The 26,700-nt window shown below is 46.8% G+C and overlaps 1 protein-coding gene across 1 annotated transcript; it reads right to left on the reverse strand.

Moving 5' to 3' along the window:
* Positions 1–289: 289 nt before the first annotated feature.
* Positions 290–23,171, reverse strand: LOC131561601 (prosaposin). Its single transcript, XM_058810954.1, has 14 exons — positions 23,093–23,171; positions 13,867–14,000; positions 12,340–12,414; positions 11,523–11,648; positions 11,077–11,274; positions 10,207–10,350; positions 9,638–9,694; positions 6,961–7,074; positions 6,075–6,173; positions 5,695–5,881; positions 5,393–5,544; positions 3,744–3,824; positions 3,118–3,225; positions 290–2,576 (listed from the first exon to the last, which is right to left on the reverse strand). The coding sequence occupies exons 1-14, from the start codon at positions 23,145–23,147 to the stop codon at positions 2,541–2,543; spliced, it is 1,566 nt and encodes a 521-aa protein (XP_058666937.1). The 5' UTR covers positions 23,148–23,171; the 3' UTR covers positions 290–2,540.
* Between the last annotated feature and the right edge of the window lie 3,529 nt (positions 23,172–26,700).

Below are 26,700 nucleotides of genomic sequence, written 5' to 3' on the forward strand. Positions count from 1 at the left end.
GTGCGAGTCAGCAGGCAAGGCCGGTATCAAGAGTCCCTCTGCAAGGCAGGATTGCAACACGGGGCTCTTGCCTCACACCAGGCGTTGTGTTTGTCCAGGGAAAGGAGGCAGCAATCCCAGGCAAGCCTCTTCCACCTGCAGAACAAAGGCTTGATGGGACACGCAGCATAATGGGAACTGAATCCATTCAGCCCCAGATTCCTTGGGATGGGCCTTCTCCTGGCCCTGCAGCCAAGGGGAACCTCGACAAGAAACTCTGCCACGGAGAAAAATGAAACACGGCAACTTATCGGTTTACAGAAGTTTTTATTGTTCATTAAGGAAGCTTTTGTGCAAAAAAAAAACCAAAAAAAGACCAAAAAAAAAAGAAAAAAAAATCAAGACAATGTTCTTTAGAAAGCAACTGCACAGTGTCTCCCCAGCATGACTCAAGCAGGTCGGGTGCCACAGTCCACAGGAAGGGAGAAAACTAAAGGGACTCCCAGCAGCAGCAGCACAGGACTTCCCCTGGCTCACCTTGCCCAGCATGAATCCTACTAAAAACCCAGGAAAATAAAACCTTCCCACGACCCTGCCAGGCTGCCAGTGCAGCCCCACCTCCCCCAGGAAAGACCCACACCATCCAGTTTAAAACACCAAATGCCACACTCCGTGCCCTGGTGTCACACAGCCTGTCCCTCCAGGGCAGCACTGCCCGAGGGACAGAGCCCATCTGCCATCTGCTCCATCTGGGATACACCACCAAACCACTGCACAAGCCTGCCAGGACAGAAAGCTGTAGGTATTTTATGTCTTTAGGGGAAATTTTCCTCTTTTTTCCTCTTCTATAAAGCCATGAGTGCTTCAGCATTCAGGAGACAGGGGAGAACAACCTCTGTTGCCATCTGCCAGCACTGCCCAGGCTTCTACTATGCACACAGATCAACTAAAGACCTGCAGTCCAGTGGTTTTCCAGTGACAAATACTCTACTTGCTGCTACAGCATTGTTACTGGAGCTCCTGCACGCCCCACACACCACAGGAACAGCAGGAGTTACCAGAATCTTTCTGAACAGGGCTGGAATTTTCAAAGCTCCACATCTGCCCAGCTGCTCCGTCCCAAAGGTCTGCTCAGAGCTACCTCAGTGCCCCTGCTTTGGGGATTTACCTGATCAGAAATGCACACCCAGTGCAAGGTCTGGCCCAAGCAGCACAAGCAGGATCCTCACCCCAAAGCCTGCCATGCTCCCCGGGTAGCAAGCCTGCCTTGAAGGCTTTTTTGGGGGATTTTAGGCCATTTCAGTGGAATTTCAGAGAGGTGTGAAAGGCAGGCTGTCAAGTGTGCCAGCAGAGCTTTAAATATCTCCTCTAGTGCTCCTAGCACCTGCCGTCTGTGCTTGCTGCATTTCCCAGCAGGAATGGGAGCTCTGGGTAACAACTCATACCTGCAGTTACTCAGCAGGGCGTCAGGGACAGTGGGTGGGCAGCAGTGGGAGGTGCCCCCAGGCCTCACAGCACCTCTCAAGCTTTAGATGACTGAAATATGCTGTGAGAGGAAAAGCAGAGCAGGGAACAAACAGGTTACAATAAAACCCGTTTTTCCACAAATTCCACCCTCGGTGCTGAGCTCCCTCTGACATACTCCCAGCTCCTGCTGGCTCGATCCTCCTCCATCTGCCAGTGCCAGCTCATGCTACCTCCTCAGCACCCAGCTGGCTGCCTGTGGGAAGCTCCAAGACCAAGCAGGATTGAGCAACCAGGATGAGGAGAAAGGGAGTCATGCCTCAGGTACACCAGCATGCTTCAGGAAACTGACATCCCACGGGACTGGGCTTGGCAGCAGAACACCCGTGCTGGGGCTGAGCAGCCCAAGGAAATCAGAAGGATGTGATCAAAGGCTGCGGGAGGGTTTTCCTTAGCTAGAACAACGCCACCAGCCACAAGCGTGGTCACTCAAATGCAAAAGGCTCATCATTCAAATGCATCTTTTTAATTATCAGTGACTTGGAAAGGTAGCAGGGCACACAAAGCCCACTCCTCTGCATCTGCAGAGCTTTGAAAATTCCAGCCAAAAGGATTCCCAGATTCAACATTATCCCTTAGAGTTCCCATACACAGAAAATAAACATTCCAGCCAGATGTTAAAAATGCAAATTCCCAATGCTGCCTACAGAAAGACATTTGAAAGTTTAGCTGCTATCTTGCTCTTTTTTTAAAAATTAAAAGATAAGAGCCTTGTCTCATTTCACAATCTCTGTCATTCTTCCCAGCACATAAACACTTCAGCCTACCAATTAAAAAAAAAAAAATCTACAACACACTGACTATTTTTAGGAGCATAATGGGTTAAACTGTACAATCAGAAGTATCTTTGTTAAGTCAACAATGAAAATCTGATCCTTCAACAGCAGCACTGCTACAGAAGAGTTACAACAAAGGAACTTGAAGGTCAAATTGTTAATGAGGCAGAGAGGAGGGACAGGTGAGATACAGCTCTCTGCCAACCTCGGCCCACATTTCCTAAGAGCCATGGCAAACTTTCAGAACTGGAAATTCTTCTTTTAGTTCCACACATGACGTTTGCAGTGATCAACAGCCTAAAGGGGGAGAAATAGCTGATATTAGTGGAAAAAAGCCAGTTTGCAAACAAGCAGTTCAACACCTCATCCTGAGCCAAGATCTTGGGAGCAAACCTGTTTTTCTTAAAGTAAGTGATTTCAAAGAGGACTAGAATAAATAACATCCTGAGCCTCAGCAGCCAGGAAGGAGCTTTAGGAAAGAAGGCTGATGACCCTTAGCCATTAAGGCCTGGCACAAAAAGCAACACTGGAAGCCAATTTTTAGAGCCTGCTGAGAGATTGTGACATGGTCTGTTGGCTGCAGGAACACTGACTAAATATAAAGCTGACACTGTACCTTACTATAGATTCTGAAATACTGGCAGACAGGTGTGGGACACAAAAACGAGAGGAAAGTCAGCTTTGAGAAAGCTAAGAGCTATGAAACACCCTCTAATCAAACTAGTACCCTTTTGAACTGGAGTTCATCCACTTTGAAGTAGAGTAGAAGCCAAAACTGGCTCAGAAGGAGCTGTCAAGGCTCAGAAGGAAACTGGAGGCACAAGGCAGCTTTACTTACATTGCACTGAGCAGCAGTGTCCATGTTCTTACACCAGTAGCCGGGACCCCAGACACAGGCATCATTCCCCAGGAGAGGCTCTTTAGCTGACTCACACACTCCAAGTTTCTGGGAAAAGAGCACCAGCACAGTCAGCACCTTCCCAAGTGCACCAAGAGATGTCCAGTCCAGCCTTATGGCTGAGCTTGCACCTGAGGGAGTGTGGAAGCTGCACTGAGGCAGCTGCAGGAGCTCCCACTGAGCTCACACCTGCAGCTGAACCAGCAGCCAGGCAACCTGAGCCAGGGCAGGGTTCAGCTATGGAACTCCTTCGTATCAAGTTTGGAAAAACAGATCTTCTGGAGGGGGACCTTTCTCAGGAAATGTCACTTTGAGGGCACATCCCAGGCTGTCACTGAACCCCAGCAGTGGGTAACTCCTGGCAGTCTGTCCTGCTGCCTTTCTGCTGCTGGGCTGGCAGTCACACAGCTGGCCATTCAGGCAGCCCCAGCCCCTGCACAAGGGGCCTGCTCCAAGCATTCAGTGTGCTGATTTTGATCCCAGCAGAGTTTCAGCTTGCTGGGCACTGAAAGGCACCCAGGACTGTATCAGAGCCTGCCCTCAATAAAACCAAACCCAATACTCACAGTGCAAACAAAAGTGGGATCCATCACCTCTGCCAAGAGTTGCACAACCACGGGTTCATACTGCTCCACAAACTGCACACACTGTAACAAAGCACAGGGTGAGAGATTCTCCTGTGGAGCCCCTGAAAGCAGAGGAATGTGTGGGCTGCAGCAGGCAGGCCTGTGTGCCACCCCAACACCACACTCCACAAGGGTAAAGCAGAGGCCTGAGCTCTGCACAGGAGTCAGGCACTAATCACACAACTACAGCATTGTTTCTGCCAGCTCATACCTGCCTGCAGACACACTATGAGGAGATAAAGGGTCTCACAAGGAAAAGAACCAAACAGGACAGGCTCTGGGAAAAGAACCAAGCAGAGGAAGCTTTGACTGCAAAGCTTCATCTCTGATCGTGGAGATCACGCCTGTCTCAAGAGGGAAGCACACAGAACCAGCTGGAGACAAACTCCCTGAGCAGGACAGCAGCAAGGACTCCCAGGCACTGGGACTCGAGTTATTCCCTCAGACAAGGCTGCAGCAGGAGCACAGGCTGCCAGAACAGCCTCTCTCCCTCTAGTGGAGAGCTGGCTCCAGAGCTGGGGAAGATGCTGCTGCTCTCAGCAGAGACAAACAGCACCAATTAATAAACCAACCACAGCTATTAAACAGCCTCACAGCAGGAAGAGCTGTTCCACAGCTGCTTTAAGCCTCTACTCTATCCCCAGTAAACTCACAAGCAGTTGCCACTTGCTGACACTCAGCAGCCACCTAATAAGATTTTCAGGTAAATCTTGATATCAGTGGTGTAACACGTGTCCCACTGGAATTACACCAGCCTACCTTCAATTACTTCATTAATCCCCTGAGCAGGATCAGTGTTGAGAAAAAAAAATAAAACCTTCAAGTGTTCCCAGCCACTGTTCTCAGAGGATTTCCAGGCAAACCTTTCCTGACTGCAAATTAGTGCAACAATCCAGGCAGTCAATTCAGAGCCTTAAAGCAGACATCTATTCAAGGGCCTGCCAGCTCCAAGGATGGGAACTGAGCAAAGCTAATCCCCTGCACCCCAAACTCCTCCCAGCCTTCAGCAGAGAATGCTGTTACAAAAACCAGCAAGAGAAGTGCTCTCTAGTTTTCCCAAACACTCTGCAAGATGTCCCTGCCTATGGCAAGGGGGTGGAATTAGACAGATTTAAGGTCCTTTCCAATCCAAGGCATCCCAGGATTCTGTGTTTCATCCTTCTGTTCATCTCCATCTGCCCTGCCCTGACTGGAAGGCAGGCTGCCACACAGCAAGGTCATTCAACTGCCCCAGATCAAGCCTTTCCTCCCTTTTTTTGTTTGCTCTACTGGACAGGAGAAGCTGCTGTGCTTTGATGTTAATTAGTACAGGGAAAAACCTGAGAAGGTTCAGGTTGCTGGACACAAGCCAGTCCCAGCTGCACCTGTGGACAGTTTGTCTCCAGCCAGAGACAAGGCATTTGGCCAAACACAGAGACCTCTGTGAGGAGTACCTGGACATTTATAGCAGAAGCAGAGACACTTGAGAGACGGACCTAAAATTAGCATATAGACAAAATGTCAGATGAAACACTCAGAAAATGAGGTTGAGCTTAAGTGTCAGTGTTAGGACCAATGTAAACACCAAGACCATGGCACAAACACCTTACCTGCTCACTGACAGACTCTGGCAGGAAGTGACAGACTTTTTCCAGCAAAGCTTCAATTTCAGCTGTCGTGGCATTCTTCTCTAGCTCTTTGTCTGCATAAGCCACCACCATCTTGCAGATATCACAGAAGCCACCTGCAGGTTTCACCACAACTGAGAAGGGAAATAAAAAACCAAAGCAAACATCAGTGCTTGGGTAAAGAGAAAGAGAAGGAAGGAGGCAGTATCAGCAGTGTCCTCAAAAGAGATCTCATCATAGGTGAAGCAGCTCATTTTGAACACCACAGACCCCTCCTCACCCACCTGGCTGCTGGGGGAGCTTGCTGGCTGCACAGCACTTCAGCATGGCACACACAGCTTCAGGATTTGTTGCCTCCAAAAGCATGTCAATCACAGCCTGGCCATAGACCTCGATGAAGTCCTTGCACTGGTCCTTGACACTGCCCGGGAACAGGCGGCACACCACCTCCATCTCGTGCACAATCTCCTCCTGAAGCACAGGCCAGGGGGACAAAATGAGGGACAGAGGTCTGACTCAGTTTATAAGCACACCTCTTGTGTCCCACCCAGGACAGAAATGTTGCTGTAGTGAAAACAGGCAATAGAACTGATTTTCCTTCCCCCTTCAGTGCAGCCCTGCCCCAGCCAAAGCTGGAAGGGTGCAATGCCCACCCCTCACACACCTCTGTCTTGTTGCTCTCCAAGAGGCCAGTCACTTCTTTCACCATCGTCTCACAGATTTCACACAAGGAAAAAGTCTTCTCCTTCTCTTGAACTATGGCCTTCTGAGTACACAGAAGAAGAAATACACACACAATAAATCAGCACTGCACCACATTTGACAGGGACAACTCCTAACAGCATTTACCTAGCTGCTCACTTTGGGCTGTATTCAAAAGGTCACACAGAACCCAAAACCAGCCTCAAAGGACTCAGTAAAAAGCCTGTCTGAATGAACAGGCATTTTTTATGACTAATTTTAAGACTACAACCCCAGGCTGTACAAAGAGTTGAACTCAGCAGACACAAAGCAATAAACAATCCCACAGAGACAGAAGTCAAGGGAAATATATAGTGGTTTTTAAAATACATTAATGGAGGACAACACTTCCTAGAATTGAGAGCACCCTCCTGTTTGCAAAAATACCCTTTGGAGAAGCCAAGGTGCTTCTTCAAACTCAGAGCTTCAGCATTCTGACTCTGATCCCTCACCTGCACATGCAGAGTGCTGCCCCATTTTTAAAAGGGATCACAGCATTACTCCAAACAAAGAGCAAAACTCAAACTGAAAATTTACATTTAATGTGTCATTCAGAACTGCTGGAACAAGAGTTCTCCTTTCAATCCTAAAGCATTACCTTGTTGCTCTGGTTCAATGCAGGCTCTGCTGTTCAAACAAATCAATCAGCTTTCCTACTTCACAAATCAGCATCAGAAACAAGAAAAGGCCAGGAATTTATATGCAGGGAAACTTAGACTATTCTGTGCATGAAAGCTCATCTTTTTCACCTGGTTTGTTACACTAAAGCAAAAAGGAAAGGAAAGCACAGTACAAAAAGCCCATCTTACCTCCACAATTTCCATTTTCACCTCATGAACCACCTGAGCTGGCACCAGAGGCTGAAGGGGAACAGACTTCACAGAAGGACAGAACCCAACCATGGCACAAATGTCCTTGGGTTGCTGGAAAGAGATGTGGAAGCAATTTTTAAAGACTAGAAGTCTCTGCCCTTTCTACAGAGCCTGTGAGCAGGCACAGAGAGCAAAATTTTGATAGGCTCCAACACAAAGTTTCATGACTACTTCTACTTCAAGTATTGCCAAAGCATTTGGTAAGGTTATAGGCAGGACAGCTACTGGATGGAATTTAGCAGTTCCTGTTAAAGAGGAAGAGGTTAAAAACCCCATTAAAAAAAAAAAAAAAACATGAGCCCACACTTTGCAAGCCCTTCAAAAGGAGTTGACTTAAGAGCTACCAACACCAGAACAAGCCACCAGCAGCATCACATCAGAGCTGCATCCACAAAGCTGCTCCCCAGCTTCAAGTAATCACAGGAAAGGCCAATTATCCTGACTTCAGAGTTCACCCAGAAGCTGAGAGAAATGCCTAGAAGAACCTCTTTCCTCATCCACAAGCTACCTTCTTTAAAGCTGCCAGAAACATCATGTTCTGCAAACAGAAACAATTTCTCTCATTACTCAACACAGCCTACAAGAAACAAAAGTTGAGCTTGTTAAAACCCAAGGCTAACCATTTGTACTGCAACAATTGTACTTGCAGTGTTCTCACAGTAAGAGAAAACAGCAAACAGGAACCAAGTCTGTAAAAAGGTTTCCTTTCTCAAAGAAATACACTCTTCATGCATTTCTTTTTTGGAACATACATTACTAAATGCACAAAGAAATGCCAGACATGAGGCAAACTGTTCTGAGAGGACACCCAAAGTGAGATAGGCTGTACAGAGTGAGACACAGAACTTGCATCTTCTCACCTAAAGCTAGAAAAAGACACCCTTGGTCCTCCAGCTAATTAGAAGATCACATCTCCCCCTGCTCCAAGCTTCCTACAGCAGAGGCTTATCCCAGAGTTAATATTAACACATCATGCCACAATCTCATGCACAGGCAGAAGCAGCACCTCAGAGACACCGTGCTGCTTCAGACCACTCCAGGCAGCACCTTTAAGTCAAGCCCTTTGGTTCATGCACTGTAAGAAGCAGTTCCAGGTATTAATGTTACAGCAACACCCACATACACACAGGTTCCCTCACAGAAGGGTGACAGACACAAGGTCCCACAGGACAGCTTCAATTAAAAGCCCAAATTGCTCTAGGAAGCTTTCAGTTTATATACTTCAAACATCTATACCATTGTCCTAGATTTAAAGGTAAACCAAGGAAAGAGCTGGGGACAGCTTTGCTCAAGCCCTTTGGAGCCCAGAGTTTAAACCAGCAGCTGCCAGGAGCCACTGGCATGCTTGTTCCACATCTATCCTTCTTCTGTAGGAGGGAGGATATTTTCTGTTTACTGACCAAAGCATAATCAAGTTGAGATCTTGGTAGCACAAAGTGGTATCTGGAGCTGAAGTAGGACTGATGCACTGGAGGAAGCCTTTAGTCTCTGTTTTAATCACATAAATATCCCTTGTATCTGTCAGCACTGAGCACAGTCACACCAAGTGTACAGCTAAGAGAGCCAGAAGTGAACTACAAGGCCTTTAAGAGCAAAGGGTGAACTACAAGCAGGCTATCACCACAGGCAAGCTGCTCACCTACCTGATCCTTCTGTTGGCAGGGGAGATTGGAGACAGAGGAAGAAAGGAGAAATTGAAGATAACAGTTAAGAGAAAAAAACACATCAAGCACTTGGAACTGCATATATTCTTTGCACAAAGACAATGGAATATGACACAGTCCCCACCCCAAAGATCCTCAGCTCCAGCAACTCACATTTAATTGCACAGTGCTAACCAGCATTATTCATCTGCAGTTATGAAGGCATCCTGGGCAAGCCTACCTCCAGAGAGTCTGGCCAACACTCAGATGCACACAAGGCGTGCTCATATTCCAATTTCAGCCATTAACAACACACTGCATTGCAATGCTGAGAATGAGAAACTAAGTGCTGTTGGAGCAAACATTGACTTCTCCATCAAATGTTTAAGAATAGGATGAGCTTCTAAGAGCCTGTGGCAACTGGAAACAAGAAAAGGCCACTATGTTGCCCAATTCAGATTCAAGTCAGCCAGGTGTTCACCTGTAGCTTGTTCTGTCACCTGTGGCATCCACAGGCTGCACTCAGAAAAGGCTTAGCCATGTTTTTTGAAGTCCCTCAGCTCTCTGGACAAAGAGGTTATTAATTAATGAAACTAATTTTGCAATACTGTGACAAAGCCAACTCTTATGTCCTTAACACAGTATTTGGGGGAGGGGGAAAATTGTGTAAGCACAGGACTGAGATTAAAGAATATAAAGGAACATGTGTAATGTATCTTCATATTTCAAAGGATTAGAGTGCCTTTTGCACTGCAAAAGTGATTATAAAATGGAAGGAAATGTGCTAAAGCATCCTGAAACTGAAATTGCTATCGAAAAAACACAAAGTTCAAAGCATTAACACCAAGACTTAGAGAGCAAGGGCCCTCCCCAAAGTTTTACTGCAGTGCACATTTCCTGTTTCCAAGGAAGTTAGCTACACAAGCCAGAAAAATGAACTGAGAGCAAATACTGCACTCTGCTGATCTTACCATGTGCATCATCATCTGGATGGCCAGGTCAGAATACTCAGAGATGTAGCTCTTGCACTGCAGAAAGTGGGAAGAGAAAGTCTCATGACTACCAAACCACTTGTGCTGCAGAGTCCATCTAGAATTTTCTAATACATCTCAAGGTATTAATTTACCTGCTCTACTGCATAACAACAGGTCTTTTAGAGCTTGGCCCAAATACAAGATGGTATTTCAGGTTACAAAACTGCTGCACAGGTAGCTGCTTAACCTTTTCTCTTCCTCTCAGGACAAAAAGGCCCAGCCCCTATTGATACAACCCCATTACCCACCCAGACCATGTTTGTGGAAAAGGCTAGAAGCAATCTGGAGTCCTTCTCCTGCTCCCCAGTCCCACATACCCCACCTAACTTTCCTGACCACAAAGTTTACAATTTCAGTGGTGGTATTGTTACACTGTGTTAACACATGCTACAGCATCTCCTCTGTAATACTAAATAGAGAATATGATCGGGGGATTAAGGCACTGAACAAACTGTTTTATGTTTGCTTACAGGACCAGAATTTTCCAATCAAAAGGGACAGTTTACCATATCTGACATGCCAGGTCCCAAACGGTCACACTCCTCTTTGGCATGAGCAACCAAGGATTTCACAAAAGAGGAGTTTGTCTTCACAGCCTCCTGAACATCAGTGACCAGCTGAATGCAATCCTGGCACACATCACCACTGGCCTGGACAAAGAGAGAAAGGAAACTCAAGCTGACACAACTTCACATGACATGTTTCAGAAGCTCCTGTTACTACCAAGTTTCACAAACCATTCTGAGCTATGTACAAACCTGAATAAATACTCTGGAGAACACTTTGAAGCCTCAGCTAGTAGGGAGACAGACAAGCCACTGCTGTGTGTGCGGCAGCCACTAGATGGAGATTAGGTACCTACTTGGCTCCAAAGCCAAGATAATAGTTAAGATACCCAATCTTCAAATCTTTTGGTTTTGTTACAGACCACAGAGGGGAAGTTTCTAAATCTGGCATAGATCTTACCTGCTCCACCCACAGCAGCTTGCTCTCAGCCCACTCACTGCTCAACTCCCACACCCTGGCTTGCTGTCAACACTCAGCCCGTGCACCAAGTTCATTGCCACATCTATTCCCCTTTGTCACCTATTTGTTCTTTTCCAATCCAGTCTGTCGCCCTTACATTCAGAGACAAATGCATCCCCTGAGGGGCACAGCTAGCAGGTTGCTCACCATATGGGAAGAGCTGTTCTTCCTGTGAACCTTTGAACCCAAGCTTTCTCTCAGAAGAAATTTTGTTTCCAGCAAAATCTGCTTGATTATCACAGTCCTGGATGGCAACAGCACAGCACAAGACTTGCCTCTGCAGACTGCAGAACTTAATCCAAGACTATACAAATGGTCCACGCTAGAACAGCCCTTAGTCCTAGGCTTACCTTAGGCTTCTGCTTGGGCTTCTCCTCCTGAGGGTAGAGGAGAAGAGGCACGTTAGCCATGAACGGGGATGCCAGCTCAGAGAAATCCAGCTCTGGGATCTTGTTGGTCTGCAGCTGCTTCTGGAGCTTCATCGATGCAAGGTGCTTCTGCAGGGAGTGGCACAGAGCAAGGGCACTGCACACGACCTCAGGTTTGTCCTGGGGGAGACAAGATACACACACAAAGCTCCAAACTGATGTCACTTTTAAAGTTCAGAGTAGAGAGCCATTCAGCTGAAACATGGTAAGACAGGGAAAATGTTTCATAGCAAGGAAGGAGTCTTCAAACTAACAGTGCCAGTGATCCACAAAGGATTCATATGCACAATCCGAGGCAGAAGAGAAATTCTGGCATCAAGGGGAGCACAACTTTTAAGACCAACAGCTGAAAATTGTTTTCTACTTACAAGCTCCTCCTTGAGCATATCCATGATAACTGGTAGGTAGGAATCCACAATTTCTTTGCACTCGGAGACGAGGCCTGGGTCAGGAAGAAACTCGCAGGTCTTTTCCAGGTAGGAGCGGATCTCATCCTATCAAAGATGAGGTGAGCAGAGACGGATTATATCTCTCTCTCAAATGCTCCTTCCATTCCCAGAATGCACAATACAAAGCCTGAAACAAGCTCCTCAGACCCAGGTAGGTCCAGGTGGCAACAAGCAGAACTAGAATGAGTTCTACACTACAGAGACATTTTCCCCAGTTCTGGAGCTTCGATGGGACCCTGCCACAGCACAAACATGTCACACTGCTCGTGTGGCCTGCACAGCCCAGCCCTGCCAGAACAGAACATTTACCATTAAGAGAAGAAAGTGAACTTCTGGGCTGATGGGACAGTGACTTGTTTATATAAAGTACCCACAGGCTGACAAAAGAAAAAGGGAAGCAGTGCCCACAAACCAAAAAAAGGGCAGCTGTTGTAACCACCCACTGCTGGAGACTGCAGTACCCCACCTTTTAATATTGGTGCCCCGCTGGTACAAGAACAGCTTTATTAAGTATCTACAGTCAATCAGGGATGTGTTAAGGCATGGGAGGCTCTAGAATTTGCTAATTTCTAAACCAGCAGAGGCTGTTTAAAAGCCCTTCCACATGCACTCTAGTCCCTTTCAACATCTGCTGCTTATGTTAGGAAAACACCACAGATTATTCTTCCACCCCCTCACCACGAGACCTTGAAACCAAACAGTGTTTTGGGATGAGGAGAAAAGGAGCTTTGCTTACCTCAGTGCCATTATCCTTTATGATTTTGCCAGCAACTGTCACAAGCTCCTTACACAAGTCACAGGGAATACTGCTCTGGAGAGAGAAGCAGAGTTACTTGGAGAAAGAATTGAGTGCCTCTAAGAGCAGAGTGTGAACAGCAGCACAAACGGCAAACATTGCATCTGGAATTAAGGAAGAAAGGTGAGGCCAGGGTGGGGAGAGGTATTTTTAAACAGAGTGAGGCTATTTCAGGCATGTCCAGCTACAGTTTCGTCAGTAAACCAATGCTGGATGAAAGCTGGCATGCTAGCACTTGTTCATTTCACCTCCTCCCAGTCCCTTGAAATACAAAGTTGATTGCCCCAAGACACCACCTCCTTTTACCTTTTCCCTCAGAGTTCACACTTGCTAGAAATCTCATAACATTTCAGGCTGCTTCAACCATTGTAGCTGTACTCTGACATTCCTCCCTTCCCCTGCTTTTCCTGAAACTGAAGTATCTCTGCACAGATATAGCCAATGTGGACTGGATGCATCTGTAAGTAAAACATCTTTTTCTCCCTTAGAAAACTGTGAAACAATACCCAAACTACAGCTGCATCTAGTAAAGTAATGAGAAAATGATGTGTGTATGCCCTGCATGATAGGTGGCAATGTAAGAACTTCGCAGACAGTGATCTGCAGATGGACATTCCACTCAACTGGAAGATGAAGGGGCCACATTAATCAAATCCATTATCTATTGGAAAAATGTACTCAGTTCAAATAACTCTCCCATCTCCATACAGGTCATGTAGCTGCTGCCTCAGTAACAATCTAGTAGAGTGTGCTGCAGTGAATGAAATGTCATTTTAGGGACACCTTGGAGACAGCAGGCCCATGCATTACAAGATACAGGCTTGAACTGCTCCTGAGAACCTTGCACTCCCCAGCACCACTGCCCTGAGTGCCTTGCCTGGGAAGCCTGCTGCATACTCCAAAGCTGCATTTCAGCCATCTGCAAGCTCAGGCTGCTGCTTTCCATCGTGCCTGGTTGGTATTTCCAGGCCTTTCTTTAAACTTGCAAAAGTTAGAGAATATGTATGGGGCATCAAAAGGTGTTACTAAATGTAACATTTGCACTATTATTTTCTGTCATGCCTTCCATAATTTAGCATATGGTGCATCTTTCTGGGAATTTTAACCTTTGAGAAAGACCAAAACAAACACACAGCCTTTTCATAATAATTGCTCAAGTTCAGAAAAGACTCCTCTGAATGAGGAGTCAGTAATAATGCAGAGGGACAAGTGAAATCCACTAGCTCCATTCCATACATTGCTGGGTGGTTGTGCAACAGGTCACGGGAGAAGTCAGCCGACAAGTTGTGCAAGGCAGAGCAGTGAAAAGCAACCTCCATCCAGCACCCAAATTAAGGCACAGCAAGCTCAGCAGAGCCTGATGCAGCACTTAACTCCCATCAGAGACTCGGGAAGTCTCCCTGAGCGTGTGGACAGCAGCCACCTGAGCCCAGGTGGGGCTGGGGGCTCCCAGAGGCCGGCACTTACCACGGCAGGCTTGCTCCAGACGTTCTGCTGGCAGTGTTTGAGTGCCCCGCACTGCGACGCCGTGCGAATGCTCTGGCACCACACCTCGGGCCCCTTGGCACACTCCTTCTGCCACAGCACAGGGCTGGCCACGGCTGCCGGAGAGAGCAAACTCAGTCAGCCTTCCCAGGTGCCTCAATAACCACCTCTTTATTCACTGCAATCCAGAAACTTCTGGCCTGTCCCAAAACCAGGTTACAGAATCAAAGAAAAAACAAAAAAAAACTGGAAAAGGTGTAAAGGTTGAACTTCCCGAGCCTCAGCACCTCAGGAGTCTGCTCCCCCATCATCCACCTTTGTAAAAAAATATTAAAATCCCAAAATACCAAACTTCACTTTGCTTAGCACACAAGAACTACCAGATGATTTGAAACACCAAAGCTGCTCATTACAGAAGTTTACCCTACATACAGCTATGTCACTGACATCTTTTATGAAAAATCCTTTCCTTAGGATTTTTCCTCCTGAGAAGTTTAGAGGCCTCAGGAACAAAATGTAAACAATGGTTATCTGCTGCTGTGGAATGCAACAGGTGCATCTGGGATTGGTGTCATGTGGTTGTTTCTAATTAATGGCCAATCACAGTCAGCTGGCTCAGACTCTCTGTCCGAGACACAAACCTCTGTTATCATTCTTTCTGATTCTATTCTTAGCTAGCCTTCTGATGAAATCCTGTCTTCTATTCTTTTAGTATAGTTTCAATATAATATATATCATAAAATAATAAATCAAGCCTTCTGAAACATGGAGTCAGATCCTCATCTCTTCCCTCATCCTCAGACCCCTGTGAACACGGTCACACAAAACCTCACTTTGCTTAGCACACAAGAGCCACCAGATTAATTAAATCAGAAAAGCTGCTCATTACCCTACAGACAGCTGATTGCCAAAGCTGCAAGCTCCCTGTTCTCCTGCCCTACTGGCACTTCAGCTCTGAGCCAGCCTGTGATTGCTGCCTGCCTTCCTCCTCCCACATGAAGCATCCTGTTCTCACACAGCCAGTGAGAGAGGGAGGACAGATTCCAGATTAGGAGCCACAACAATGCACACATTGCATGCAAGACTGAAGAGCAGGTACAGACCAAAACACTGACCATAAACAGAAAGCTTGAAGAATGTTCTTAAGGAATGTTCTAGCATACTTTTGAAACCCACTAAATCTATTTAGACTTCCTTTTTTCTCTCTTGGTTAGGTCTTCAACTGCATACAGAAAAATCTGTGGGGGTGAAAAATGTACCAGTCCTTTTTTGGACATTACCTCCCATCCCACGTGGGACTGCCATGCAAACTACAGAGCTTTCAAGTAAGATCCAGAATATCTTCTCAGGACAGTGTTGGTGAAGAAATGTAAAGTATCTGCACTGTGAGCAATCAGTAGGATGAGTGAATCAAATGCATGTTTTCACTGACTTTCCAAGCTTTCAATTTTTTTAATTGTGCTGTCTGGACCTGTTTGCACTTTACAACTTCTCCCAGTTTCTAAATCCATCCTATGTGTCAGTAAGTTTCCTCAGGAGACAATGCCCCACATTGCAGTAACCAATCAAGAGGCGACTCCTAAAATCCTACAGGAGGCAGCCTCCAAAGAAATCCACCACAGTCCAAGCCTACAAGGCACTGCTGCCAAACTTCACAGAAACGAAAAAAACACAAAATAAAACAAAACATAAACCCAACCTGCTCAAACCTATTAGCTGGACAGGTGTTGCCTCTACATCAATGCTGTTTGCACTTCACAAAACCCTGTAAAATTACTCTGTCAGCCACGAGGCAGGAGTTCAGGTGTTCCATTCCTATGAAGCTTGTGGCAATGTTACAGCAGATGAACAGTCACTTTCCCATTTCTCATGCCTTGTTGTAGGCCATTAGAGGATCGATTTCAAGCTGAATCACCAGTGCATCTACAAGGTACACGGGCACCACTCACCAAACAGCCAGATAAACGCTGCTTTATAGGTGGCACTCTGCAGCCTGCTCAGCTGTTGATTTATAAAGCCTGTTTGCACTGGGCTTCAGAGGAATGACCCACTTATTTTAAGAAAAACGTGCTTTGCACGCCTGATTTTTGTCACACAAGAGCTTGAAGCGTGTCACCGTCTCTCCCAGTAAAAAGCTTCATTGCATATTATCCTTGAGCAGGGAGAGTGCAGCAGTAAGGCTTCAAAGCCTCCAATAATGTATGGTTAGCAAAATATTTACAGCCTATTCCAAACTCCAGCATTATTGATCCGCAAGCCCTAAGAATAGTTAATTTTCAAAGCCAGAGTGGCCAGCCAAAGAGCTGTCAGCTCTGGCAGGGTGACAATAAACAAGAATACACTTGGTTGAGGGAAAGTTATTCTTCCCTTTCAGATCCTGGCACTGAACAGTGGTGGGAAGGCTCTGGAAGGCAGAGTCAGGCTCTGAATGAAGTCAGTCAAGAGCTGGAGTTTAAACAGTGGAATCAAGGATTCCCAACTTTTAACCCATGCCTTTATCAAAAGACAATTACTCCTCCTCCATTGAAGCACACTGTAAACTACAAAACTGAGCTATACAACTCCCAGAACAGTCATTCCAAGCAGTCTCTCCAACTCCTGATTTAGGAGGGTGTTTTAAAGGCAAATGGAGGCATTCATGCTGTAACTTGCATTGCTTGATCAGGCTCTTAGTGAGCTTTCAGGGTTTGTTTGATTATTTTGAGATCCTGTCACTGTATGACTTTTCAGATCTGAACCAGCTTCAGCACAACGTCCTGCTCCTTCTTCCTCACAGCCTTAACAATAGATCACTATTAAGTGATTGACAAAAATACCATGTTTCAGAATTATTTTCAGCTATCAGCCTCGCTGGCTGTGTGTGTCAAGACAACTCTAAATTTTAATGTTTTCAGTACAGATCTTTCCAGTCAGGCAGTGAGTAAGCAGTTTTGTTTGTTAAGGCCGCACATGGCTGGCACATTTTAGAGCAGCTACAGAACAAAGATAACACACACTCATCATGGCTTCCTTTCTGACACCTCCCACAGTGGCTTCAAACATTGTTAAATTCTTACAAGTTTGTTCGGTACTCTGGGAAATTTGTTTGAAATATTGTATCTAATATGAAAGGATACACCTCCATTGCAACAGTATCCACCTTCCCTTTCTGAACATCCTGGGAAAAATAGAATCAAAGCTAAAAAACTCTGGATTTATTCAGATCCCGCAGGTTCAGAAAAGAATAACTGGAAAATCTCTACTGTTTTAGCTTGCTCTCCTATTACACTATAAAAAGAATCTTCCCTTGTATATTAACTTATATTACAACAAAAGTAAACAGGCCAGTGAAGTGTGTTAAGACCTTGTGCTGTCTCAGAATAAATAGTTTTAACTCTCCTCTCCAAACAGCCTTTGCTACAAAAAGAGCAACACCTTAACATGGTATTTCACATCCCCAGAGTAAACATATAAAGATAAACCCAAGGGAATTACCTGGATTGTTATCTTTGGCATCTCTCTATTTCCTATATTGTTCTTTACCTAAGGTCATCCATTTTTAATGGATTTCTCCTTTCTCTGTAGATCAGCTCTCAACAGTCACGTATCATGCTCACCCTATTTCCTCAAGTTCTTGAGGAACAAGTTCACTGTTTTTAGAGCACCAAACAAGTTTATTTATCTGTGAAGGCCAATGTGTTCCTTTACTCGTCCTCTTCACTGGTTTCTCCCTGCCTGAAGCACTTCAGATGTGGCTCCTTCAACAGAAGAAAAAAAGAGTCTTTGCTTTACCAAGTTTGCTGTAACACGCAGACACAAATTGGGGAAGTAGAGGGGATGGCTCCCTCAGAAAATATCACCTTTTCCACTTGGCTTACAGAGCCCTGTGTGTGAAAGCACAGCCCAGTTCTTCACCCAGGAAACAGGAAGCTAAAAGGAAGGAAGCTTGTAATGGCTGGATTACCATTCTGCAAGGAGAGCGACAGGAAAACTGCCAGGCAATTACCTGTCTTGGAAAACACCTTCCCTTCCCTCAGGCATTTGTGTCTCACTCTTCTTCCACAGAGAGCCAGTCTGGATTTTGTCCCCCAGATTCTCAGAAAAACACCTTAAGAAATCCCCTCCAAGGCTGCACTGAAGCTACAAATGACACTTAAAATTTAACACCTTATATAAGGAAAAGGGATTCTGAGGGGCCAGACCAGACTCCCTAAAGAGCCAAGGGATGAACCACCCAGAACACAAAGAAATTCAACCTGAACACTCCAGCCTCCTCCAAACCCAACTGCTAGAAAAACCCTTGGTTACAGACAAATTAACCTGTAATTTGGAAAAAAAAAAAAAAAAAGAAACCCAAGGAAAGTGCTGAGCTGCTGTTCAACTCAATGGATTGAAGTCAAATGTGAAGATCATTTAGTTTGCTGTCAACTCTCTTGCTTTTTGAGTGTCCAATAGGTACTAACCTATTCATCAGGAGGACTGTCATTCCCAGGCTGTCCTACTTGCAATGCTAAAAAACATTAAAAATTCATTATCTCCCAGAGACACCACAGAGCAAGCAAAGGCATCAGCCTGTGCCATCTTGCTCTGCCAGTTACTGACTTTTCCTCATGTCCTTTGACACTTGCAGAAACAAAGTGTGTTTAAGCTAAAAAGTCAAGAGGGATCAACTTCTCTTCACCAAAGTTCACAAAGTGCCAAGAAGTGAAGGAGGAGTGACCCCAACCTGAAGTTATCTGAAAGGCTCATTATTCCACAGCCTCTGTGGTCGGTTAATGAGAAAAACTTCAAAAGTTGTAACCACATCACACACCAGTGACTCTTGAAGGGCCTCTGGATTAGTGAGGCAGTAAAGTGACCATAACATTTGAGGGATTACAGGCAATTTGAAGAAAAAGTGGAAGAATGCTGTTACCAGCATTCCGGTTACAAATATCCTGTCCAATATCTACTGAGGGAAAACTAAACTTGAAACATTTCTAACTAGCACGAAGGGCAATAAAAGAGCTTGGAGCTAACACCACAAGCAGGCTCTTCCTCAAAGCTGGGAACTCATTCTCATTTTGGCACACTGCCTCTGCCTCAGGTGTTCCTAGGTGTACTCTTCCCTAGAAGAGAAGCAGTGTGTGTGGGTACAAGCAATCACAATAAAATTAAAGAGAGCAGAGAACTGGATGAGCTGGGACAGTAAAAGCACCTCTACTGGCCCAGAAAATTGTCCCAGGTAACTGCAAAGGTTGCAAAAGAATAATTTCCAAGTTGGCCAGGTGCTGCTTGAGATTTTCCTGCAGCAGAATCAGAAGATTCTGGACATAAGTGGATGTTCCAGGGCACCTGCTAGTCATCAAGAGTAAGTGGCCTCATACACTATGCTAAGATAATTCCCAAAAAGTTATGAGCAGCATTTTTCCCTGCAGCAGATGCCTGTAAAAATACTCTAAAATGTTTGGGGCATACTTGTGGTCCATCTTCATTCTTTCTGGGTTTGTTCTGAGGGGTTTTTTTTTGGGGGGGGGATGCAGGGCACAGATTTCATGGGAGTCTCTGCAGCAATCCTGTATTTATCATTCCTTTCCCACTAGACAAATACATCCACGGCACAAAGACTGGGAAAATCTGCTGTCAGGCATCTGAAACTAAACATTGCCTCATGACCAAACACAGAGAAGCACTGCCCTAAAATACACACACGCACTTCAATGTGGCCTTTTTAACTGCAACAGGAACTCCGATACTTTAGCAGCAGCAAACAAATTGCACTTAAAAGCTGCTCCATTAAAAGAAAGCAATCAGGAAAAACAAAGAAAGAAAAAACAAAGTCTCTTTTTATGTCAGAGTTCTAAGGCCCCAAGCTGCTTTGAAGAATGAGAAGAACAGGAGATACTGGAACAAACCCCACGGCAGGCAGCAGGAACAGATACAGAACCAAGATGTCCCTGCATTTTACAGCAGAAAAGCCTTCCCTGAAATAGCTCAGCTGCCATCAGGTGACACATCCAGTGCTGCTGACGAGCCCCATCTCGCCGGCTCCGCCCTCCATCCCCTCGGCGTTGGGGGCTGCCAGAGGTGCATGAGCAGGGCTGCAGAAAGGCTGCCCGCGGCTGGCCCGGCTCCTGAGACACAGCCAACAGCCCTTTCTATTTATACCTGCCCGGCAAGCAGGCGGGGGATGGATTGTGCAAGGGCAGGTTTGCACAGGGCACATGACTGCTGCGCTATCAGGGCGACGGCCTGACCGTGCCTCAGAGCCAGCTACTCCTCCAGGAAAACACTGACTTTATTTGTGTATTATCACAGCAGCATTTGGGTCAGGAAAACACCTCCAAGATCACCGAGCCCAAGCTGTGACCAATCACCACGCTGCCATCCAGACCAGAGCTGACATTTCCTGAACACCTCCGGGGCCGTGACTCCACTGCCTCCCGGGGCAGCCCTTTCTGAGAAGGAATTTCTCCTGATTCCCAACCTGGACTTACCCTCCAGACCCTTCCCGGGGCAGCCCTTTCTGAGAAGGAATTTCTCCTGATTCCCTACCTGGACTTACCCTCCAGACCCTTCCCTGGGCAGCCCTTTCTGAGAAGGAATTTCTCCTGATTCCCAACCTGGACTTACCCTCCAGACCCTTCCCGGGGCAGCCCTTTCTGAGAAGGAATTTCTCCTGATTCCCAACCTGGACTTACCCTCCAGACCCTTCCCTGGGCAGCCCATTCTGAGAAGGAATTTCTCCTGATTCCCAACCTGGACTTGCCCTCCAGACCCTTCCCTGGGCAGCCCATTCTGAGAAGGAATTTCTCCTGATTCCCAACCTGGACTTGCCCTCCAGACCCTTCCCTGGGCAGCCCATTCTGAGAAGGAATTTCTCCTGATTCCCTACCTGGACTTACCCTCCAGACCCTTCCCGGGGCAGCCCTTTCTGAGAAGGAATTTCTCCTGATTCCCAACCTGGACTTACCCTCCAGAGCCTTCCTCAGCTCCATTCCCTTCTCTGGATGTGCCCCAGCACCTCAGTGTCCTTCCTGCAGTGGGCACAAGACACCTTCCCCTCTTCTCCTAATTTAATCTGCACCACTGGGCTGCTTTTTTTTTGTTAGAAACCACATTCACAGCAGAACAAGCCTGCAAACTACAGGGCAGCCCAGTTACCTGCTTCATCCATATCCTCAAGAAAGTTTCAAGCCAGGCTAATTCAGCTCACAAATTTCCTGCCCCCCCCCATATAATCTGACCAGCGTTTCCTAGAGGAATTACACATTAACTTGGATCTGCCTTCCTTACAAGGTTTTAAGTCTGCTATTTTAGGGGAGGAGGGATGTGAAAAAAATCATATCCTCCAAGTTTTTACTTTCCACTCCCAGCCTAACTTTTAATTTAGCAAAAAGGGTAGGGGAGGAAATACTCAAAGAGAAACTGAGTCCTGCTTTAAGAGCACACCCTGCCTGGCCTCCAAGACAAGAAACAATCAGAGTGCACATCAGTAGTCCGGAGATGCCAGGACCTGTACACCCTGCTTTAATGCCTCCCTTCAAGGGAAGATGCACAGAAGCCCTGTAAGTAGGTCAACCAAAAACCCTCACGGCCCGTCGGGCAGCCAAGCGACTCCATTAGGATCTGACAAGGGTGGCTGGATGTTTGCACAGCTGATTAGCCAGCTGGGCAGACAGACCGGTGTTTGCAGCAAAAAATCTTCGGGGAAATCTGCACGGCAGGTGAGGCAATGAGCGCCCAGAGCCCTGGTGAGAAAAGACAGCTGTTTATTTGTGTAAAAACAGTAGCTTCTGAGGACAAACAGGCCTGACTGGTCTGCTGCTGCCCTCAGCTGCATGACATGCCTTTAGCAGGTAGGCCAAGCCAACCCTCATTGCTGAACTGGTTTCTCATTACAATTTCCCTGCACACACTAATGGGAAAGCTGGTGGGTACTTCAAGGTGAAGCCTTTTCACTTTCAGAGCCCAAGAAACTGCAATGGTTTCAGCCACCTGGAAGCGGTCCCAGAAGGAGTGGCAAGTGATGGCAGCTAATTCAGCGCGGAGCAGACTCAGAGGACACTGTGAAAGCACATAAACACGCAGAGGGAAAGCTGAGAGTTGCTCTCTTGCTTCCTGCATGAAAATTCTGAGGTAACCCATTAAACTGTCCACATATCAGCATATTAAATATTATCAGTATATCTAGGGGAAAGTGTCCCTTGTCCTAGGCAGAGGGTTGGAACTAAATGACCTTTAAGGTCCCTCGCAAAGCAGGCCATCCTACGATTTTATAACATTACAACTACAATAAAGGACAAAACTCACGTACAATCATGGAAAATTTCACATGATTATTTACTGTACTGTGCCAGCTGGTTACTCCTACGGCCTTTAAACAGCCAGTTGGGCTTCTTTTTTTTTTTTTTTTTTTTTTTTTTTACTTTTGAAATGGTGCAGGTTAAGCTCGTGAGCAAATAAGTTTTAATATTAAATGGTCTAATTTAGAAGAAAATTCTGCAAGTAAATGTGGACATCACTGCATAAATCCTTACATTTTGGGCTTTCTAGCTATTGCATCCCACAGCCTAAAGGCGTATTATTGCTCCCCAGACTATGAATCACTTCTGTCAAGCTTCTGCAATGTTGTAACCTCGAATCCTACAGCTAAAGGGAGACCATAATCCATCCCCCACCACTTTCACCCTCAGCAACAACAGGTAAGGAGACGGCGAGCAGCAAAACCAGCGGAATTTTCCATGGGGAGCAGGAGATCCTAACGCAGAAACAGCACAGCCAAGGCAGCCTCCCGCCATCCGCAAGAGGATTAGCAGCCATCTATCCCCGAAGTGGCGGAGATAAACAGCGCTGCTGGCAGGGAAACAACAAAATCCCTCCCAATGTCGCCAGCAGCCTGGGCTCTGTGGGACGAGAGGGCACAACCAGCACGCTTCCATGGGGAAAGCATTTATTTCCCCACCAGCAGCGGGAACGGCCGGATCCTCACGGGGACTCCCCCCTCTCCCTGCCCTGGGGCTATTTTTGGGCGACTCTGCCCCCTCCAAAGACAGTTTTTCCATCACAGCCACCCCGAAGGCGCCCTAGAAACCCGCACTGCCCTCACGCTCCCTCATCGCTGCTCCCTTATAAACAGCCTCAGGGCCGGCCTTCGCCCCTCGTCCCGAGCACGCTGGGCGCCCTCCCCGAGCCCAGCGAGGCTCAGCTGGATGGGGAAGGGGCTCGGCAGGCGGAGGGCAGCGCTTACCCGCGGCCAGGAGCCCGAGGAGGCTGAGCAGCCCGAGGATCAGCGGCCGCGCCATCGCTTCCCCCGCCGTGCCCGTCTGCAATGCGGCGCCGCCGGCACCGCCCGCGCCCGCCCTTATATAGGGGCGGGGGCGCGCACGCGCGCGCGCTGCCCCGCCCCCCGCGCACGCGCAGTGGCGGGACCGGGGGCTGTGAGGGGCCGGGGCCGCTGAGGGAACGGGAAATGGCGGCCGGGCGCGTGCGGTGGGAGGCCGGAGCTGCGGCTCCCCAAGCCCCTTGCTGCTCCCCAAGCCGCCTGCGGCCCCCGCCGGTGCTAACAGCGGTGTCTAGCCGGGAAGAAATAAAGCCTTCAAGGCGATTTTTGCCTCTGCTGCCCTGAGGCAGTGGGAGTCCCAAAGGCGGGAGTTCCCCCCGCAGACCAGCCAGGCTGGCAGCGCGTGATTGAGGCACGCACCAACACGGAGACACAGAGTTAAGGGGTTGGAATGCGCCTTTTCCGATCCAATACCATGCACTTCCCACTGTCTCCCACCTGGCTTTGAACAGCTCCATGATCGTGCATCCACAAACCTCCCTGTGCCAGCGTGTGCCAGTGCCTCAACCCCCTCCCAGTAATAAACGTTTCCTCCCGATATCCAGCCTAAATTATCTCTCCTTCAAATTGTACCACTGCTGGCGAAGAATCCCTCTCCTGCTTCCCTGTGGCCTCTGTGAAAAATTTTTGCAAATATTAATATTATATGTGTTGTGTTAGAAAGTAATGCTGTATTAATTTCCTTAAGTAGTGTGTTATATATAGTTTTAGGTTATAACAAAATGTTAAAATAGAAACTATGCTATGTAGGATACTTTTTTTCTAAAGAAAGGACTCGCAGTGAGACAGCAGCCACAGGACACCCAAATCTTTCAGAGAAAGAGAATTTATTGCTCCATTATCAGGAGAAACGAACTTCTTCCTGCCTTGAAGGTGCTGTCAGGATTCAGAGGAAGAAGTTGGTGATGACCAGACAGAATCCTGTGTTGGAATGGAATTTATGCATCATGGATGAGGTGTATGAATATGCAACAGGCTGTTGCTTTTAAGGGTTAATCCTCTGTTAACGTGGGGCCTTTTTTGGGCTTATTTTGCCCAGAAAGAGGTACCTGGACGTCCATAACTCTTTGTTTCTATTGTCTCATATTGTCCTAATTCAAATTGTCCAAATTATTACTACTCTAATTACTGTTTTTATAACCACTTTACTGCTATTAAACTTTTAAAAAATTTTAAAAACAAGCGACTGGCATTTTCCACACCTCCTTCAGATAAGCGGGATGTGCTGTGAGGTCTCTGCAGAACCAAACGTCACAGTGGGTGTGTGCCACCCCAGTGCTTCCCCTCATGGGGTTCCCACCTGGCTCGGGACACAACGGCAATGCTGCTTTTTCCTTGTCACAGGGCAGCCAGGCGTCCCTGTGCTCCAAATGAGCAGCAATTAAATTAATTAAGAACAGCCTGCATTCACTTGCTGTCTCCCAGCCTCTTGCTCCTGCCTTGCCTCTTACACTTGTGAAAAAAGCCAATCACTTGTTTCTAAAAGTTTAATAGTAATAAAATGGTTAATAAAACAGTAATACAATTAGAGTAGTAATAATTTGGACCCTTAAAAGTAATAGCCTGTTGCATATTCATACACGATGCATAAATTCCATTCAAACACAGGATTCTGTCTGGTCAGTGTCAGCTTCTTCCTCTGAATCCTGACAGTGCCTTTGAGGTGGGAAGTTCATTTCTCCTGATAATGGAGCAATAAATTATCTTTCTCTGAAAGATTTGAGTGTGCTGTGGCTGCTATCTCACTGCAAGTCCTTTCTTTAGGAAAAAAAAGCACCTTACATAGCACAGTTTCTATTTTAACATTTTGTTATAACCTAAAACTATATCTAACACACTACTTAAGAGAATTAATACAGCATTACTTTCTAACACAACACATACAAAATTCATTTTAATTTTTGTGAAAAGCCAATCAGAAAATATGCATTTTTCACACACTGATGCAGCTAACTGAAAAAAAACAAACTAACCCAGAGGAAAAAGAAAAAAACCAAGCATTGTTCAGCAAACTGAACCAGCTCAGCTTCCCACAAACTTCTCCCATCTAAGGAGCTTGGTCTGTGCCCAGCTCACCTGTGGGCACCTTCCAGATGCCGCCCTTCATCTGAGGACACACATTTTTACCTTATTAGGGCCTTACCTACATGTTCATTTTTCAAGTCTCACTCTTGTGTATAATATTTAAGGTTTACTTGCAGCACAGGGAAGAGGAGGAAGTGGATCTGTTCTGTTTCACTTTTTCCTGCTAACACACATTTCTCCTTTCCTTATAAGACCCTTTTAAAAGGCCGGCTAAGGAGCCCCAGTTCCCATGATTTTCTTCACAAACCACATCAGGGGAACTTGATGCTTGCACAGAGCCTTTGCCCCTCCACAGGAGTTTCTTTTGAAGCCTCCAGAGTCTCTGCTATCACACCATCAGGTTCTTGGGTAATTCCCAAACTGGAGCCAGGTGCACCCAGACTGAATCAGCGGGGCAGAAAGCCACCCCCAATTTTGGCCAGACTAAACAAGCAACCTTTACCCAGCTCTAAAGCCACCCTGCCCAGGCAGGGCTCAGTGTGCTGCCCTTATCTCAGGAGTGCACACAAAGTGTTGATGAGGCACCTCCACCTTCCAACCAGCAGCCAGCTCCTAACCTGGGAAAGCACACACCAGAAAAAAGGAGCTTTGTGAAGGATATTTAACAGGAGGTTAAGTAAGACTGTCTGGAACACGAGAGCTGTTTCAGCAGGCAGGGTGTTTTTCTTCTGGGAGCTGAAGGACAGGCGGAAGGAAGGAAGGAGTAGCTTGGAGCCAGCAGGTTCTACCCCCAGTCTGTCAGCATTTCAGGCTAGCCCAGGTTTTCCTGGAGATTTGCCAATTCCCATTGATTTGGGACCCTTTTTTTTCCCCCCTCTCTCAATATCTGGCATTAACAAATTGTCTCCATGACACAGCTTTCCTGGTCTTGCCATACTGCCTGCTAGTTTCCTCATTTAAAAATGGAATCAATAAAGTGGCATCAAGAGTTCAAGCAGCAGCTGACTACTGTGAATGTTTGGAGGAGAGGGAAACTCCAAAGGATATCTCAGCCTGTTGGGAGCAGATGTGACACTGGCACTGAGGGCACGAGCTGCAGCCACTGTCTGCCTTCCACCTTCTGCTTTTGCTGAGATTTGGGGTTTTCCTGCAGATAAACCTCCCAGATAAGGCTTCTCAGGAGGGATCGTTGCCTGCAGTGCCACACAGCTGAGTCACTTGGCTGCAGCTGAGGAGAAGCAGGCCTTGCCCAGCCTAAACTTGGTTTTCAGCCCCATTTTCTGGGAGCCATGTGCTCGGAGTGGAGAAGGCGAGCAGGAGGAGCCCAGCGAGGGACTTTGCTGCGCGCATGACTCACTTGGCAGCTGCCTCCCTACCGCCCAGTTGGGCTGGGCCAGCACCAGGGCTGGTTTTGATGCTCACTTTTGTCTCGCCTACAGCGCACAAATTCCTTCCACGTCACCCCGTTCTGTGCTTTGCACAAGTGGGGC

Source organism: Ammospiza caudacuta, chromosome 9 (assembly GCF_027887145.1).
Source record: "Ammospiza caudacuta isolate bAmmCau1 chromosome 9, bAmmCau1.pri, whole genome shotgun sequence".
Lineage (NCBI taxonomy): Eukaryota > Metazoa > Chordata > Aves > Passeriformes > Passerellidae > Ammospiza > Ammospiza caudacuta.

Bases quoted from the DNA above. Each gene is read 5' to 3' on its own strand.
- LOC131561601 (XM_058810954.1), bottom strand. From the start codon at position 23,147: ATGGCGCGGCCGCTGATCCTCGGGCTGCTCAGCCTCCTCGGGCTCCTG. The intron at 9,695-10,206 runs GTAAACTGTCCC...CACTTTCTGCAG, and splicing joins GACCTGGCATGTCAGATATG to TGCAAGAGCTACATCTCTGA. The intron at 3,226-3,743 runs GTGAGTATTGGG...CTCTTTTCCCAG, and splicing joins ATCCCACTTTTGTTTGCACT to AAACTTGGAGTGTGTGAGTC.